This window comes from Anastrepha obliqua, chromosome 1, assembly GCF_027943255.1.
Source record: "Anastrepha obliqua isolate idAnaObli1 chromosome 1, idAnaObli1_1.0, whole genome shotgun sequence".
In the NCBI taxonomy this organism is placed as follows: Eukaryota; Metazoa; Arthropoda; class Insecta; order Diptera; family Tephritidae; genus Anastrepha; species Anastrepha obliqua.
The window spans coordinates 151,713,146-151,728,715 of NC_072892.1; the positions used below are offsets into that span (position 1 = coordinate 151,713,146).

At 35.9% G+C, this 15,570-nt stretch overlaps 1 protein-coding gene across 1 annotated transcript in view; it reads right to left on the bottom strand.

Moving 5' to 3' along the window:
* Positions 1-11,838, bottom strand: part of LOC129236480 (probable Rho GTPase-activating protein CG5521) — a 34,118-nt gene extending 22,280 nt beyond the window's left edge. The window contains exon 1 of the mRNA XM_054870906.1: positions 11,198-11,838. Within this exon, the coding sequence (XP_054726881.1) occupies positions 11,198-11,303 (106 nt within the window). The 5' untranslated portion in view covers positions 11,304-11,838. The remainder of the gene's footprint in view (positions 1-11,197) is intronic.
* Positions 11,839-15,570: the final 3,732 nt, after the last annotated feature.

A 15,570-nucleotide genomic window follows, 5' to 3' on the forward strand; every position in this document is an offset into this window, starting at 1 on the left:
GGTATTTTCATAGTTTACTTTGGATCCAGGATTTACACACTCAACGGTGGAAATATCTTGCCAACAAGCGCTACTTTGAGCTGAATAGGGAATTGATCAGAAGAGTTGCTCTGGACGAACAAGACCCTCACCTCATGATAAGTCCCGCAACATGCCCGTCCTAATGTAAGGTGCAAGGTTTGCTTGAAAGAAAACAGCAACAACAGCAGGTGGACTTTGGAGTGTTCAGATCATGGGGCATGTTTAACTATAAGACCATTCGATGAGGTACTTACTGATGGTGGCGGAGAAACGCATGAAATTTTGAAATTTGAATAAGTCGAGCCAAGGAGCACCAAGAGATTTGGTGGCTCCTAAGCCACTCAGGCTAAAAAGCCCATTGTATTTAGAGCTCTGGAAAGAGGGTAGATAGTCTAGGAGGAAAGGAGAAAAGTATCAGACAAAGAGATAGGAAAGAATAGAGACAGAGATAGAGATAGTTAGTCCTAGCATCTCTGTAAGTATTCTTCAGTTTTAGTGAACGAATAATACTCACTCTCACGACATCGGAACCTAAAACGCGTAGCCTTGCTCTAGCAAAGGCAGGACACTCACTGAGAAACTGTTCAGTGATATCCGCCTCCCCCAAGCAAGACAGGCATATCGGGTCCTCAATGATTCCAATGGTGGTCATATACTGACCCCATAGGTTGTGTCCCGTAATAATACCATCAACCGAACATCTTTCATTCCAATTTTTAGTAGAAAGTTCGACAGTTTTCTGTTCGGACTTGTTACAAAACACTTTGCAGTTCTGCAGCGTTGTAGACCGGACCATCGCTCTTTATGTTAGTTGCATAATCGCTGATCCAATTCATGATTCCTGCAGAACTGATTCTGATTGGCCCTTGTGGGGGAACCGCTGATCCACGGTTGGCCAATTCATCGGCAATTTCATTTCCTTAAGCACCGGAGTGCTCTGGAGCCCATATAAGTACAAGCCTGTTCTTCTTGCGACAGAATTAAGCTCCTTCTCATATTTTTGAACAGTCTTGGAGGTGTGCTTCGCGTTCTCCAGGGCCTTCAGTGCAGTCTGACTGTCATTGAAAGCTCCAATCTGTTTCCCGCTCCATTTCCTCTCGATTATCCATTTGGCTACTTTCAGGATGGTAAAAACTTCCGTTTGGAAAACAGTTGCCATTTCCCCTATAGCATAGTGATACTTATTACTATCGTTTAACTACCATCCGGCTCCAGACCCTATTCATTCTTGGACTCATCGGTAAAGAAAATATGCGTCAAACCTCCCTGATTGCATTCTGGATTGCTCCATTGCTCACGCAATCGAATCTGACATCAAATTTCCTTCCAAATGAAACTATGGTTATCAGGTGCCAAGAGCAGTGGATACTGCTCAGATAGCAGCTTAAAGATTTCTCTGCGTCCCTAAGTTCCGTCTTTGTGCCATATTTATTTATTTTTAGGGGGAAGTCTACTGTGAATTTTTCAAAAAATCGATTTTTTTTTTATTAGCTTAAAAAATACTTTGAACCCTCTTAAATAAGGTACAATATGTGTTACAGCTGGCTAAATTTTTCTTCGTTGAAATTTCGACCTTTTCCCGAAGCGCTCCAAAGCGCGTACCTGCGGCACATGAAACTTTAAACGCATTTTTCTCGAAACTAAGTTTTTGTATACGGTGTACACGATATCTCGAGTTCTGATAAATGAATCAGCTTAAAAATTTAATTATATATTCTCTGTAATAGTGTCTCTCGTCTGACATAGGATTTTTTTGATATCGTTATTTGTTAAATTGTTATAAACAATAGTAACATCAATTTTAGGCAAAAAAAAAGAAAAAAATTTCAAGAATTTTTTTTTCAACGCCAAAATTTTTTATCGACATAATCCTACGTCAGACGAGAGTCAATACTATATATATGATAACAATATTTTGTTTTTTTGTTTTAGATCACCGAAACGTAAGATTTCATGTACACCGTTTAGGCACCTAAGAAAAGCGGACCTGCGCTTGCAGAAGTGCCACAGCGGCCATTTTGAATATTTTGACTTAAAATTTTTTTTTCAAAAACTTAAATATATAATAAAGATAAGAGTTTAAATAGATTTTATGTACGAGCAATATTTTGTTAGAAATAAAATCCGAAAATAAGCCTGTTTTTTCCCTTTTTCTCACAGTAGACTTCCCCCTTAAGCATAGCATTTAGAACATCGCCGCAGATTGTACTCATGGCACCCGTACTGCATAAACATACACTTCTTTGCAGCCTGTATAGTTCCCGGAGTATGGACTTAACCATGTTCCGTCGCCACCAGACACACTGATAAGTGCTGTGTATATCCATAGGACCACAGCAGGTTTCAAACCCAGAGGAAAGCATACTGTACGTTGGAAACGCCAAATGGAGAAAGTCTTGGCTTCGTTATAGTGCCGACCAAGAAAGCGAAATGTATACTTTCTTATGTCAACCGGTTTTACGTAAGCGGAACAACCCGGATTTATATCCTGCCAAGGACTGTCACTTCAGCAGCATTCCCCTTATATGTATGGGGAATGTTTATACTACTACAAAAACAACAACAACCCAATTGTAAATTCGGTCAAACACTGTGACTTCAGAATTTGTTAGATAGCGACAAGAACCGCAACAATAATAACAACAATAGCAGGAAGAAGACTCACCTTTCCTGAAATAAAAACTAAGTGCTTCGATTTGGTTTCGTATTTTTCATTGTCAAAGAATAAAAAACAATCGAACCTCACTTAAGGGGTAACACCACTGTACACGCATAAAATAAACACGATTTTTAAAGATTTTTTTTGTATAGAAGGAAAGGGGAAACAATCACTCTGATTTGGGAAGTTATTACTTATATACTAAAATACGAAACTACAAAGTTTGATCGAAAAATTTTACAAAATGGCGGCATTGGAGACATTTTTGTAATGTGGTTTCTCTTGAAGGAGCTCCGCGGCACGCAGCACAGAGGGTGCAAATTTTAATCTGGCACAAAGAAACATTTTTTTCTTAATCTAGATAAGAATAGCTAGAGAAACACGTAGGGGATTTAAAAAATATTTATTTTTGTGGAATTAGCAAGCATTTGAAGGAAAAAACTCTATTTTGGACTAAAAAAACGGCACTTAAATAATTATACAATAACAATCGTTTAAATTAATCTATCGAAAACCCCCTACGCTCTTCTCTTAAGAAGGTTATTATACAGACGTAGTGAAAAACCTGATTAAAAATATTTAAAATTGTTTGAGTTATGCTGCGTGCCAATTTCAGAAAACGTGTTTTGAGAAAAACGCGTTTAAAGTTTGGAAATTTGGAGAAGTCGTTAGGTAGCAGTCACCAACGCTTGGTTAAAAGCTTAAAATATTTATGAAATAGACTTCGGTAACGTATGTATAAAACTTTTTGTTCTGTATTTTAAAAGGTTTAAAGAATTTTTTAAGCTTATAAAAAAAAAATCAATTTTTTGAAATTTCTACAGTGGTGTTACCCCTTAACGGTGACATTTATTAAATGGGGGCTTGGCTTAGGCAGTCATTTCTTCTAAAAAAAGTCTTAGGTACCAGTACAAAATACCCTCAACACTCACAGTTTGTAAGCAAGGCAGGTTTATCTTATCATGCATATGAATGAAAATATACTTTCCGTCACATTAGCCCTTTTAAGACTTTTAAAAATACTAACTGCGCTTTGCTAGTTAACCTAGATCCTATAAAATTTGTAAATACCTAATTATTAATGCCTGCATTCAGATCTAATCAGACGGTAAGCTGCGAAAGTTTTACGAATAAAGAATTAAAGAAGTTATCTTATCAGTAACTTTTTAAAAGTAGGTGCTCGTAAATCTGTTTACTAATAACTAAAGTGTCAATAAATTTCATAACAATATACGAAAGTTAGTCAAATATATGCAGGAAGTTTTCGTATTACCCACTTTATTGTTGATGCACTTGAAATGTGCTCTTTGGCGAACAAAAGTCTGGATTATTCACTATTTTTTGTAATAAGTGCCTTGGGTTGCCCTATGCACCTACGTAGTTTTTGTTTTTCAATCGCCTACTATTTGTTTTGGAACATTATCGGAGCCCTCTGTGTAGCGCTGGCACTTTTAAATGGATCTGCTAATGAGGCAGGCATACCTCTCTAGGAGTGGTTTTTCGCACTCTGGGACAACGTCCCATTTTTTGCGTTACCATATTCTTGAATATATTTAAGTGCATTATAAATCATCTTCTTAGATCGTCACAAATGCCTCGATATTTCTAGAATTGTGCGTCCATACGACTTTAAGTTCTGAGGAAGCTGTGGCTGCGTTTCATAATTGAATTTGAATTTGAATCAGCCAAATTGAGTGGCATGCAAATAAATTATCTTATCTAAGCTAAATTCGCGTTCAGCTCTTTCTGATGCTACTAGCATGTAAGTATGTAGTTGCATGACTTTTATGAAGAAGGGGGGAATATGTCAAACACTGATTGTAGTGATTGGTGGAGGCGTTGTCTGAGTGACTCAGTCCAGACCCAATTTGTATAAAGATGCCATTTTGTTACGCCACTTGTAGAACCACGGCTTTTTATTAGTGGAACCATCTTAATTTGACTATAAATCTGCTTATGTCGTCTATTTTCTTTTCTGCAATTTCTTTCAAGTTAACCAATGAGAGTTCCCCCAGCATTCTATGTCGCAGACTCGGGCACTCATACAGATAGTGAAAGACTATTTCCTTATATTCTTCTTGATTGCAGCTTCCGCATCTATCGTAGTAGTGCCACCCCATCTTCTTTGCAGTGGCCGGTTACTGTTGACGTAATTTTGAATATGTCTGCCCGTGGCTTTCTTAACAACTCGTCAGTTCTGGATTTGTTGAAATTGGGCCACGTTTGTTTAGTTATTTTGCAGGTATCCGTGTTAGTCCATCTGTCAACGGCCTGCTTATAGAATAGCGAGAAGACATCCCTTTTGCGCACGCCCTGGAGACTGTCTATGTCTATGTCCCTGTCTTTCCAGTTCATCAACTTTCTCATTTCCTTCTATATTCCTATGACCGGATACCCAGATGAGAGTGATGCCTTTAGTGCGCATTGCAAGATCCCTTATCCCGAGAACTTCTGCTTGAATAATACTATTACAAATCCCCAGGAGAAAAGTTTCGAGGTTTTTCGAATATACACCGGCGCCGACGCCGCAGTCCATCTTTGTCTACTGAATTTATATCCCATTCCTTTCGCTTGTGGAGCTTTACCTTAAACTGTAATCTAAAATCTAGGGTAGCGGTAATAAAATCTGATGAGTTGCCAGTAAGCCTTTCGCTGCCTAAAACGACACTATGACCAAACTTCCTAGCATTTCAAAAAACACCTTATTTTATTCTAAAGGCGGTATTCGGTGCTGTTTGTCGTAGTTGTAAGTCTATTGGTAACAGGTAGAGCATGATATTAAGTGCCTCTGCTGGACACGATCTCATAGCTGCATTTATTCATGCGCAGGCTGATTGTTGTTGTTGTTGTTGTAGCAGTAACTTTGCCCTGTCAATGTAGTGTAAATCACAGGTCGTATTCGTCTAGCTCAGTGATTCCCAAAGTGGTCTATATCGACCCCTGGGGGTCTATGACATCCTGCAAGGGGTCTGCGTCAGCGAAAAAAAAATTTGGGGGTAAATGAAATGAAAATGGGGGTCCGCTATAGTGGATCTCAACACATACACTGATACTACTATAAATATATTATAGAATGTATGTGAAGTGAAGTGTAAGAACGGATATCAGCAATTCTGGCTGCAAAACAACATACCCGTTACTTATCCCGTATTATGGAATATAGCGAGGAAATTTTTAATTTCCTTTCCATCGTCATACCTACTGGAAAGGGGGTTGAGCGCTGTTGCCAATCTCCTAACGAAAAAAAGAAACCCTTACCCTAAGATTAACCCTTACAAAATTGACGCCAAATGTTGATAATTTATTATTAAAGCATCAGGTTCATCCTTCTCACTAAAAATATTGACTTATTGCTTATGTTATTTTATTTATAGTTTATTTTCTGTTACCTATATTTTACATAAGAGATACAAAATTTTATTTTGAGTAGTTTTAATTTAAATTAAATTAATATTCAATTAATAAATGCATAAATTAACATGTGTTTTTATTTTAAGTTTTTAGCACTAAACTTCACTACAGTTAGAAATTTACAGGAAATCAATATCAGGTAAGTAGGGGGTCTACCCAACACGGAAAAACATGGCAAGGGGTCTACGACACAAAAAAGTTTGGGGAACTCTGGTCTAGCTCATCTACCGTAAGCCCAGGAAACTTGCTGTTTCGACAGGTTGGGTCCAGAAGGAGAGGGGTGTTAGATGAGTGGGTTTGATGGGCTCCTTTAAAGGGAGTATATGGGCCTCGTCGAGTAGATGTTGAAGTGGGGACATCAAGGGACATCTTGTCGCAGTCCTAATGGCAGTGTTTTGACAAGTCTGTAGCTTCGTCCACTGCGAATACTAGTTCCAGGCGACCAGACAGCAGCATAGTTTTAAACCGACCGGCCTATTACCTTAAATGTCGATAGCAACATTTCTTTGTCTTTGCGCGAAGTGCTGCCGGCAAGCGATTTTGGACTTTAATCGCTCGCGCAGGCTGCTCGTTATACGCCTGTTAGCGGCCTGACGCTATACTGTTTGTTTGATGCAGGCCACTATACTAATGCTCCGTATGACATAATCGGTCTTACTGAGGCGGTATACATCCAAAGTGCGAGTTTCGGCTTTAATCTTTAGCGAGTGTAATAAGCTGCATAAGCTTTTTCTACCCTCTTTTCTACATTGTGCCTCCAGTTAAGCTTCGGATCTAGCACTACTCCTATATGTCACTCTGTCTGTAAGCGGAATTTCAACCCCATTGATTGATGGTAGTCTTAACTCCGGAATATTGCTTTTAGCTGCAAACAAAATTAGTTGCGTTTTGCTTGGGTTCATATTTAGGCCACTGCTCAGAGCCCATCTAATTAGTTTCCCCGTCTAGTATTTCGCTAATGGATTGTTGAGAGGTTATATACAGTTAGAATTTTCACAAAATCTATTTTTTTTTTAATGTTTATATATTTAAGAGTACACACAGAAAATTTAATATCGTTCAGGTGGATATTTTCGAAGTTACACGCAAATTTCAAAAGGCGTTTCAAAGTGCTTGAAAGTCCAAGGCCGGACTTTAAACGCGTTTTTGTCAAAATAGTTTTTTCAAAGCCGGTAACCAACATTACACAAGAACGGCTAAACCGGTTAGTCTCAAATTTTAACAAGAGCTTCTTAAATATATTTTTTAGTAATTAATTGAAGATTTTTTTCACCGATAAATATTTTTTTATAAACAATTTAAGGCCAAAATTTTGGTCAAAAATCGATTTTGTGTTCGAGTGTTTTTTTGGGAAACTGCCATTAGTCAAAAAAATTTATTTTGTTTATTCCTTCGATTAATTACTAGATTTAACATTACTTTAATGAAATCTGTTTGGTTTTTTAATTTCAGAGGATCCAGTACAGAGATATAGTGGTCACAAAACGGATTTTTTTGAGAGGAGCTCCCAGAATCAGCTGTAGCTCCTTTCCAAATAAATAAGTCTTAAAATACAATTAAAAGATAACATTATATGTGCACTAATTTTAGATTAATAAATTTAAAAGTTTTCTCAGAAAAAATTCTGGAAAATTCGTTTTTTTGGCATTCTAACTGTATATAACTCCTTAATTAATAACTTTCCAATAAAACTGTTAGTACTCATTTAGTATGCTAAGAAAAAACCACTATAGAGAGAATGCGGACTTTCCATAGAAAGCTAAATTCGTGACGTCCACTCAAATCTGGATCGTTCCGGTAACATAGAACCGACTGTTATGGAAATTCGTATCATTTTTGTTATTAATACTTTGGTGCTACAGCTTCTGTTCTATACAACAATCCATTTAAAAATGAAAAAAAAAAATTTGTTTTTCCTTTCATTGATAGACCATAAATTGACGATTTGACCAATTTAATTGGAGGTGTGGTGCAAATGCGTCATCAGCAAAACACGCAAAACTCGCTATAAAACAACAAAGATGAAAGTCTAAGTAAAGGCTGCAATAATGCAGATGATTCATAATTTAAGGCCAGTTGGAATTTCACGAATTTCTAGGTTCGAAAGATGCGTTGCAGACTAACTAGAAATAAACAAGTTTAAACCTAAAGCGTAGTAGTTTACACATACATACATACATATTTATTTCTTCGATATGGGAAATTGAGTAAATGCTGACAGGTAAATTTATACCGTAGCGAATTACGCTGCCATTGCATGGGCGGAAGTGCTTCCACTTAGCTGCACGTTATCTCAATTTATTAACAATATTGTGAAAGCAAGACGACCCCAGCAAACGGGTATGCTTGTGGCATTTATGATTCTAATACCGAATGTTTTGAGTTTGATCCCACAAACAGCAGAAACCATTTTTTCAACGTTAAGTGAAGCCATGCGTCAGGCAATACTCAGGCGCAACCTCAGAGTGCATTTCTGGCATGAAAAAATGTTTTTTAAAGTAATGGACGCGGCATAAAACTGTGGAGTTTTACATTTGTACCCCCTTAAATTCTGGTCTAGAAATTTGAAAAAATCGATTTTTTTTTTTTGCATTTCCCGTCAACGGATTTTTCAGAATTGGAATTATTTTCGGAGATACAGCGGCGTCTAATCCGGCCGAGTGGAGCGAATCGCACAATGAACGACAGATGTTATCGGACGACTTGAGGACTCGTTCTTTCTAGAAAATCTTTTGTATCCCACACAACCTTTATTTATTCTATGCATATATACTTTATACTTCTATAATATATACCTGGAAATATATCGCCGATTAATCCAGAGTGAGTAGTAAATATTATGATCTAAGTTATTGTATTGGAATTGTTGCTCAAACTTCAAACGCGATTTTCTCAAAACTACTTTTTTTGAGATGGTCATCATAATATCTCAAGTTCTACTTAACCGATCGCTTTGAAGTTTAATAAGAATTTTTTATTATACATCTGTCTATCGCGCCTGCCTCGGATTTTGAAAAATTTAAGTTTGAAGTATTTTTAAAAAATTTGAAAAGGTAAAAAAATAGGGTAAACAAATTTTTTTTTCAAGTTGACGCCATTTTGTGAATTTTCTCGGATTTTGAAAAATTTAAGTTTGAAGTATTTTTAAAAAATTTGAAAAGGTAAAAAAAAGAGGGTAAACAATTTTTTTTTCAAGTTGACGCCATTTTGTGATTTTTTTTTTTTCTTTGATTTGGCGTAATCCGATAGGGACATCTTAACTAATGAAGAATTTTTTAATTTGTTTGTTTTAGATCAGTACAAGGGATGGAATCATGTCAACCATGGAGCACCGTTTTTTTTATGTAGCCCCCACTTCGCCGGCCTGTAATTCCAAGATTTTTTTTTATTAATTTGTTTTTATACTTTTGCAATATTAATAAAAACCATAAAAAAATGGATAGGAAAAATGTTTTTCATTTTTTTATCTTAGTTTTAAAAATACCTAAAATTAAGGCGTCTAGACTAGAATACCCCCTTAAAATATTTTTAAGCCGCATAGCACAACTTGAAGCAACACCTTCGCTTACAAGCTGGGCCTGTACAAACTGTAAGCAGCATATTTTCATATTCATAGATATGTATTTCTAGGCAATCACAGTTAGAAATAACATACATACATACAAGTACAAGTGAATATACATACATAGTTGTCATGTATGCTTGTATGTAGACCCAAGTCTTTGCTCGGCGTGCACAACAAGAATCAGAACAAATTAACTACTAGGTTACCATAAAACCCAATCACAGTTAACTTAATGGGGTTGGGATAGCGTCGCAAAGCATATACCTACATAAATATGTACATATATATATATACATATATGTGTGTGTGTGTACAAAAAACGATCACAGCACCTGAAACGCAGCACGACGAATTCAACCAAGAAATCATAACAAAACCAAAAAGTTTAATAGAACACATAGCGAAAGCGTGAAAAGACCCATGAAGGCTGGCAAACAGACAGACAGACACAGAGCCACGTTTGTCGTTGACGCCGATAACGCGAACAACTGCCGCATGAAGTGGCAAAAAGCAAATAGCAAACAGCGAACAACAAACAGCACAGCGCTAAGCTTTAATAAACATTCTATCTTTGAAGCATTGCGTCGTTTGTTGGCCACCGCCGAGTAACCAAGGGCAATGATTCCAGTGACACTCACATTCACGCACACATACATATAACCAAACGCTTTACGAACGTTGGGCGCTTAACCATTTTGGCTTATGCCTGTATCGCCGGTGCACCACCAGAGGCTCGCAAGCAAGGTTTATAGGTATGACCATTTCGTTCGCACAGATGCCAATTGGATGTACTATCATATGTATGTATGGATGTATGTATAGTGTATCTGCCTATACATACATAGATACTCGTATATCAAGTACACTTGTTTGTAAGCACATTTGTAAAAACAACAACTAGCAAATACCAACTAGCACTTGAATTAAATTCTTTTACGCTGTTCGCGCTTAGTTTGTATTTCAATATATTTCTCTAGTACATAATTTGCATAAATTATTATTACGCTGTGATTTGCGCTGAATAAACTTTGGTGTAGTTGTCTATCGGCAATGGCTGGCCGCTTGATGGTTAACTGTGGAGAAAAGCAGGAAGTAAGTACAAGTGCTAAATGTGCTAAAAATATGGCCGCTAAGAAAGTGGTAAATAGAGACATATGCAGCTAAGCACGAGGCTTCTAATGACTACAGTGAATTGTTAATAAGTTTTGTCTGTTATTGTCCAATTGCGGTTCGACGTTGTGGTTATGTTAGCAACCACGATTGCCATTGTTATTGCGACTCTTTGAATACATCTGTTGGATATATTGAATGTCTTGATCGTAGGTTGACAAAGTTGTTTTCATGGATTTTACTCTATTTGTTTAATAAGAGCATATTTCTCGCCCACTCATCATGCAGAATACGATAGCAAATGAATGAGCCCCGTTACCTGTCGACTTTGCCTACTTTAAAATTCAACGCAATGGTTTTGCTGTCAGTAGTTTTCAGCACTTAGTGTACTTTATATACTAGAATGATGAATGTATATTTTTTCCACCTACCTAAAATTGTACGTAAGTGACGCAAGCGGGATGCTGAATCCTTTTTACAATCTTGAAATTTTCCCGTGGACTTTTTTATATCCGCATGCGACTTTTTCGTAAACATCTTGTAGCTCCTACAATTAAGGATTTACCACTACTCACAACCTCTTGTTATTGCCTCATCATAATCTGTATGCTGTACTATTCCGTACAGGTTACAAATGTATTGCTCAATTGGCCATTCGAGCACCCCATCTATTGAGGCTATAGAGAATGGTAGTATGCAAGCAATGCAAAACCCCTTTGGAGGCATTGACTTCAGACAGGTGCGTATCCACTTCACTTGCCACTCACAATACAAGCTATTGCTCGTGGCTTTCTCGTTTTTGCTGGTTTTTCTTTTCTACTGCCACTTTTACTGCTAGCGAAAATCTTTTCACATTTTTTTTCTTCACCCACTTTGAGACTTTCTTCGGATCACATATTTTTCAAACACATTTTTCACCAATATCTCTCACATTTTTCAATAATATTTTCTTAATTGTGGCACTTTACAACTTAGATTACAATACGCAGTAATTTTTATTAATTAAAAACACTTTTTTATAGTAAAATATTGGTTGCGAAAAACTCTACAGCGTAAAACTAAACCGAGCATGGAGAAAATTGTTGACGTTTCTAACGAATGAAGGGAGAAAAGAACAGTGTTGCAATTTAGTATTGACCAGTTGGGTAGGACAGTGAAGTTAAGTTAAGTAAACGTCACTATTAAATACTGTTAAATAGTAATAATGTAGAAATTAGAGTAAAAGTTAACATATTCAACATATTTAGTATTGTATTTTTGTAATTCCGGTGTTTATACAAGCGCAAAATTTCTACTTTCAAGTATTAAATAAAATATAGGAACTACGCACTGATAGCAATGTCAACAATAGTGGTATTCACACCGGAACCGTTTCTTTAGTAATTCATGCACACCCAATTCATTGCTTTGTTGCCGTTATTTGACAGTTTTAAGTAAATTTTGTTGTTGTAAACCTAACGACAACGCCCAAGCGCTAAATAATGCAGCGCCGAAATGGCTAGTTGGAAATTTAGCCAGTAATTTTAAAAATACCAACCATGCAAAGAGCATTTGAAGCAAAAAGCGTTAAATTTAAGTTTAAAATTTAAAAACTTAAGTGAAATATAATAAATGAAGAAAAAAATTAAGTAAATTATAAATTTTTGGTCTAAACGGCATCACAATGGGCTATGAGTCTGCCCACTGTGAGCAATTGCTTCAACCTAACCTATGTTTTGACGTGATAACGTCTTATAATTCGATTTAACAGGCTGCACGCACGAAAAAATGTGTCGTTACCTTGCTCATTAGTGTTACCTTGCTCATTTGTCGTTACCTTGCTCATTGCCGTTACCAGGAATGAACTGCAAGCGAAAGCGCGGAACGAACAAAGCAAACGAACGGCAACGTTCGACATCTTGCTCTCTCCTACTTAAGTGAGCGTATATATGTATGTATATGCGCATATGTACATATATAAATTCACGTATTGATTTACTTGAAGAATTTAAAATAAAACCAAGTTTGTTAATAATACCTGTTGTTTTAATGTTATTATTATTATTTTTTTATTATATATGAAGGAAAAAATGTATGGTAATATTTACCATATACCTTAAAAGATATGTTGTATACTAATATATGTACATAAACATGCATATACATATACAATTTCGCGCAATTTTCAAAACAAATCTATATGTAAAGATGCATACAAGTCATATGGACATATCAAATATACGAATCTATTCCGTACGCAAGCAAATGTAAGCTAATGTGCTTGAACTGCCAGCGAGAGCGCGGAACGAACGACAAAGAGCACAATCGGCCCTCGCATTCGGCAACGTTCGACATCTGGCTCTGTCCTACTTGAGTGAGCATATATATGTATGTATATGCGCATATGTAGGTATATAAATTCACATACTTGTATTTGCATATGCCTTCTTCCTGTGTGCATGGTAATGAACCATTTCTCTGTTGAGAATAGGACGATGATAGAAAAAGTAGGAAATGAAAGGGAGTGTTTCGAGTTTAAAGTGTCTTGAAAAAGGCAAATCGATGATGGTACCTCTTAGTGTTGTTCACTTATTAACGTCTGATGCACAATCGAAATTGAAGATATCTTTCATGAATTTGATAAATGTTTCGTCATTTTTCACGTTTGTGTAAATGTAACTTGACCTATTCCATTGCAATTCCATTTACCTCCTCCTCTATATCCATACAAAATATCTATCAAACAAATAAAATTAAAATTTTGTTTTGAAAATTGCAACCATTCCATCAATATTTTCTTATGACGTTGTCACGTTAAACTATCGTCAGTAAACCGACTTTACAGACAACCTCTTTTTATTTAGCCAAAGATTTGATTCTGCAGGAATATTTTTTGGCAGTGGAGGAAGAGAAGCTGATTTTCAAGCCGCAGAAGTCTCAAGAAAAATGAGAATGCCAAAATTCGAGTATATAATCACCGAAAATGTCATAATTATTTGTATACTTCTCTAAGCTATTGTTTAAGTTCACTAAAATATTTTTAGTTTATTAAAATTTTTTTGCTTTCTCGCTAAATGTAGGCATTTTAATTATTATATATGTATGTATATATATATATATATATATTTTTTTTTTTTTTTTTTAATTGTTCTTGTGTAACACATTTGCCAAACTGCCAAGTAACGCCGAAGTAACGAAATTGGTGTACTCCTTTTAGATACTCTTATTAGATGGTTGTTCGGTAAAGCCATTAATAGCTCAAATACTTTTTATTATATTCGGATAGTCTGGTAAATTATTTTGCAGCTGATTCAGTTTTATTGAACAGTAAAGATCCCGCTAGAAAGCTCAAAATTCGGCTATATCAACTCCACGTACGAACTCACATATTAAAAAGGAATAGTTTAATCAATTTTTGAATATACAAACATCAGGAGAAGATTTTGCAAAACAAGAATGGGTTGTAGGGGATTCTGCGTACTCCTTTAGTAACAGCTGTTTTTTGTAAGTGTATATGCATCTACGCTTGACGTGGCTAATATCGTAATAACACCTTACTGAAATATTATCTTAATTCTCTTTTCAAAAACACTTAAATTACAGCATTGCAAAGCTCGACTATAACAACTTCACGCATGAACTCACAACTTAATCACACCAATCAAAAGTCATATTCTGTATTTGCATTTATTCGAAGTTTCAGTACGGACTTTGTTGACCCATATACTTTAAAAGTGTTATATACCTCTCTGGTACGTTCGAAGCTGGAATACAACGTCTTTATTTGGAGACTATATTATGCTGTTCATATTAGTCGGCTTGAATTTCACTGGATGGTTATGGATGATTAGAACTTAGTATGCTTCCAATGTTCCGATTTCTAGAACTTTGAGAGAATTTAAATCGCTTTCAAATTATATTGGCCTAGATTTTTCTTCAACAAAGAATCATTTCGTATTGTTACTAAATGAATTTTTGAACTAAATTCTAAGTAAAATTCTTTCTCTGTAAATTATAAGAAATGCTACCTTTTCTTTCATCCATTGCAATGAAAATAGTTAAATATAAGTTTAATTTATTTGTGATTGAATTATTTAGCATTGATCTGTTTTTTGGAGTCTGTAGGAAATAATGAATTTTAAGACTATTAAATGAATGAATAAATAAATAAATAATTCTTAACAATTTCAACTATCCAAAACAACGAACGACAGAATTGGGCACATTTTTGGCATATTAAAAGAGTGTATTTGCAGTCTAAAAGAACTCAGAGCAATTTGTGCCCTTTCTCACTTCATTTTTTCTGTGTCTTGTCGCGCAGGCACATTTTCTTTGGTTGCTAAACTGAAAATAAATTTTTCCATAAATCAGAAATGATTTTTCCGTAACAAATAACTAACAAATTCAAAAAAGTTGCTAAGTATCGGCATATTATCAGGTTGCTCGGATCATTGCAAGCTAGTGAGATAATTCCTAAATTTTATAAAAACTTATAAAAATCCCGTAAAAACCTATCGACTAACGAATTAACCAGCTCGGTGTGAACACCACTAATGTTTTATGTTTTCCTCGTTTGTTCGTAAACAAACAAATTTCGTTCGTACGGTCTTTCCCAGGTGACAGCAATTACACTGTGAGAAATATGCTACCAAATGGTGATATGATATTAATTGAGTAACTTTAATTATATTAACACGTTCCCGCCGGCGCTGTTATTCATGGTCTTCGCCCACAGACGGCAATGCTTAAGTCTTTTCGCTCTATCGGAAGCGATTGCAGGTCATAAAACGAAATTTTTCGTAAGGGTAGTCGTTTATGGCATCTC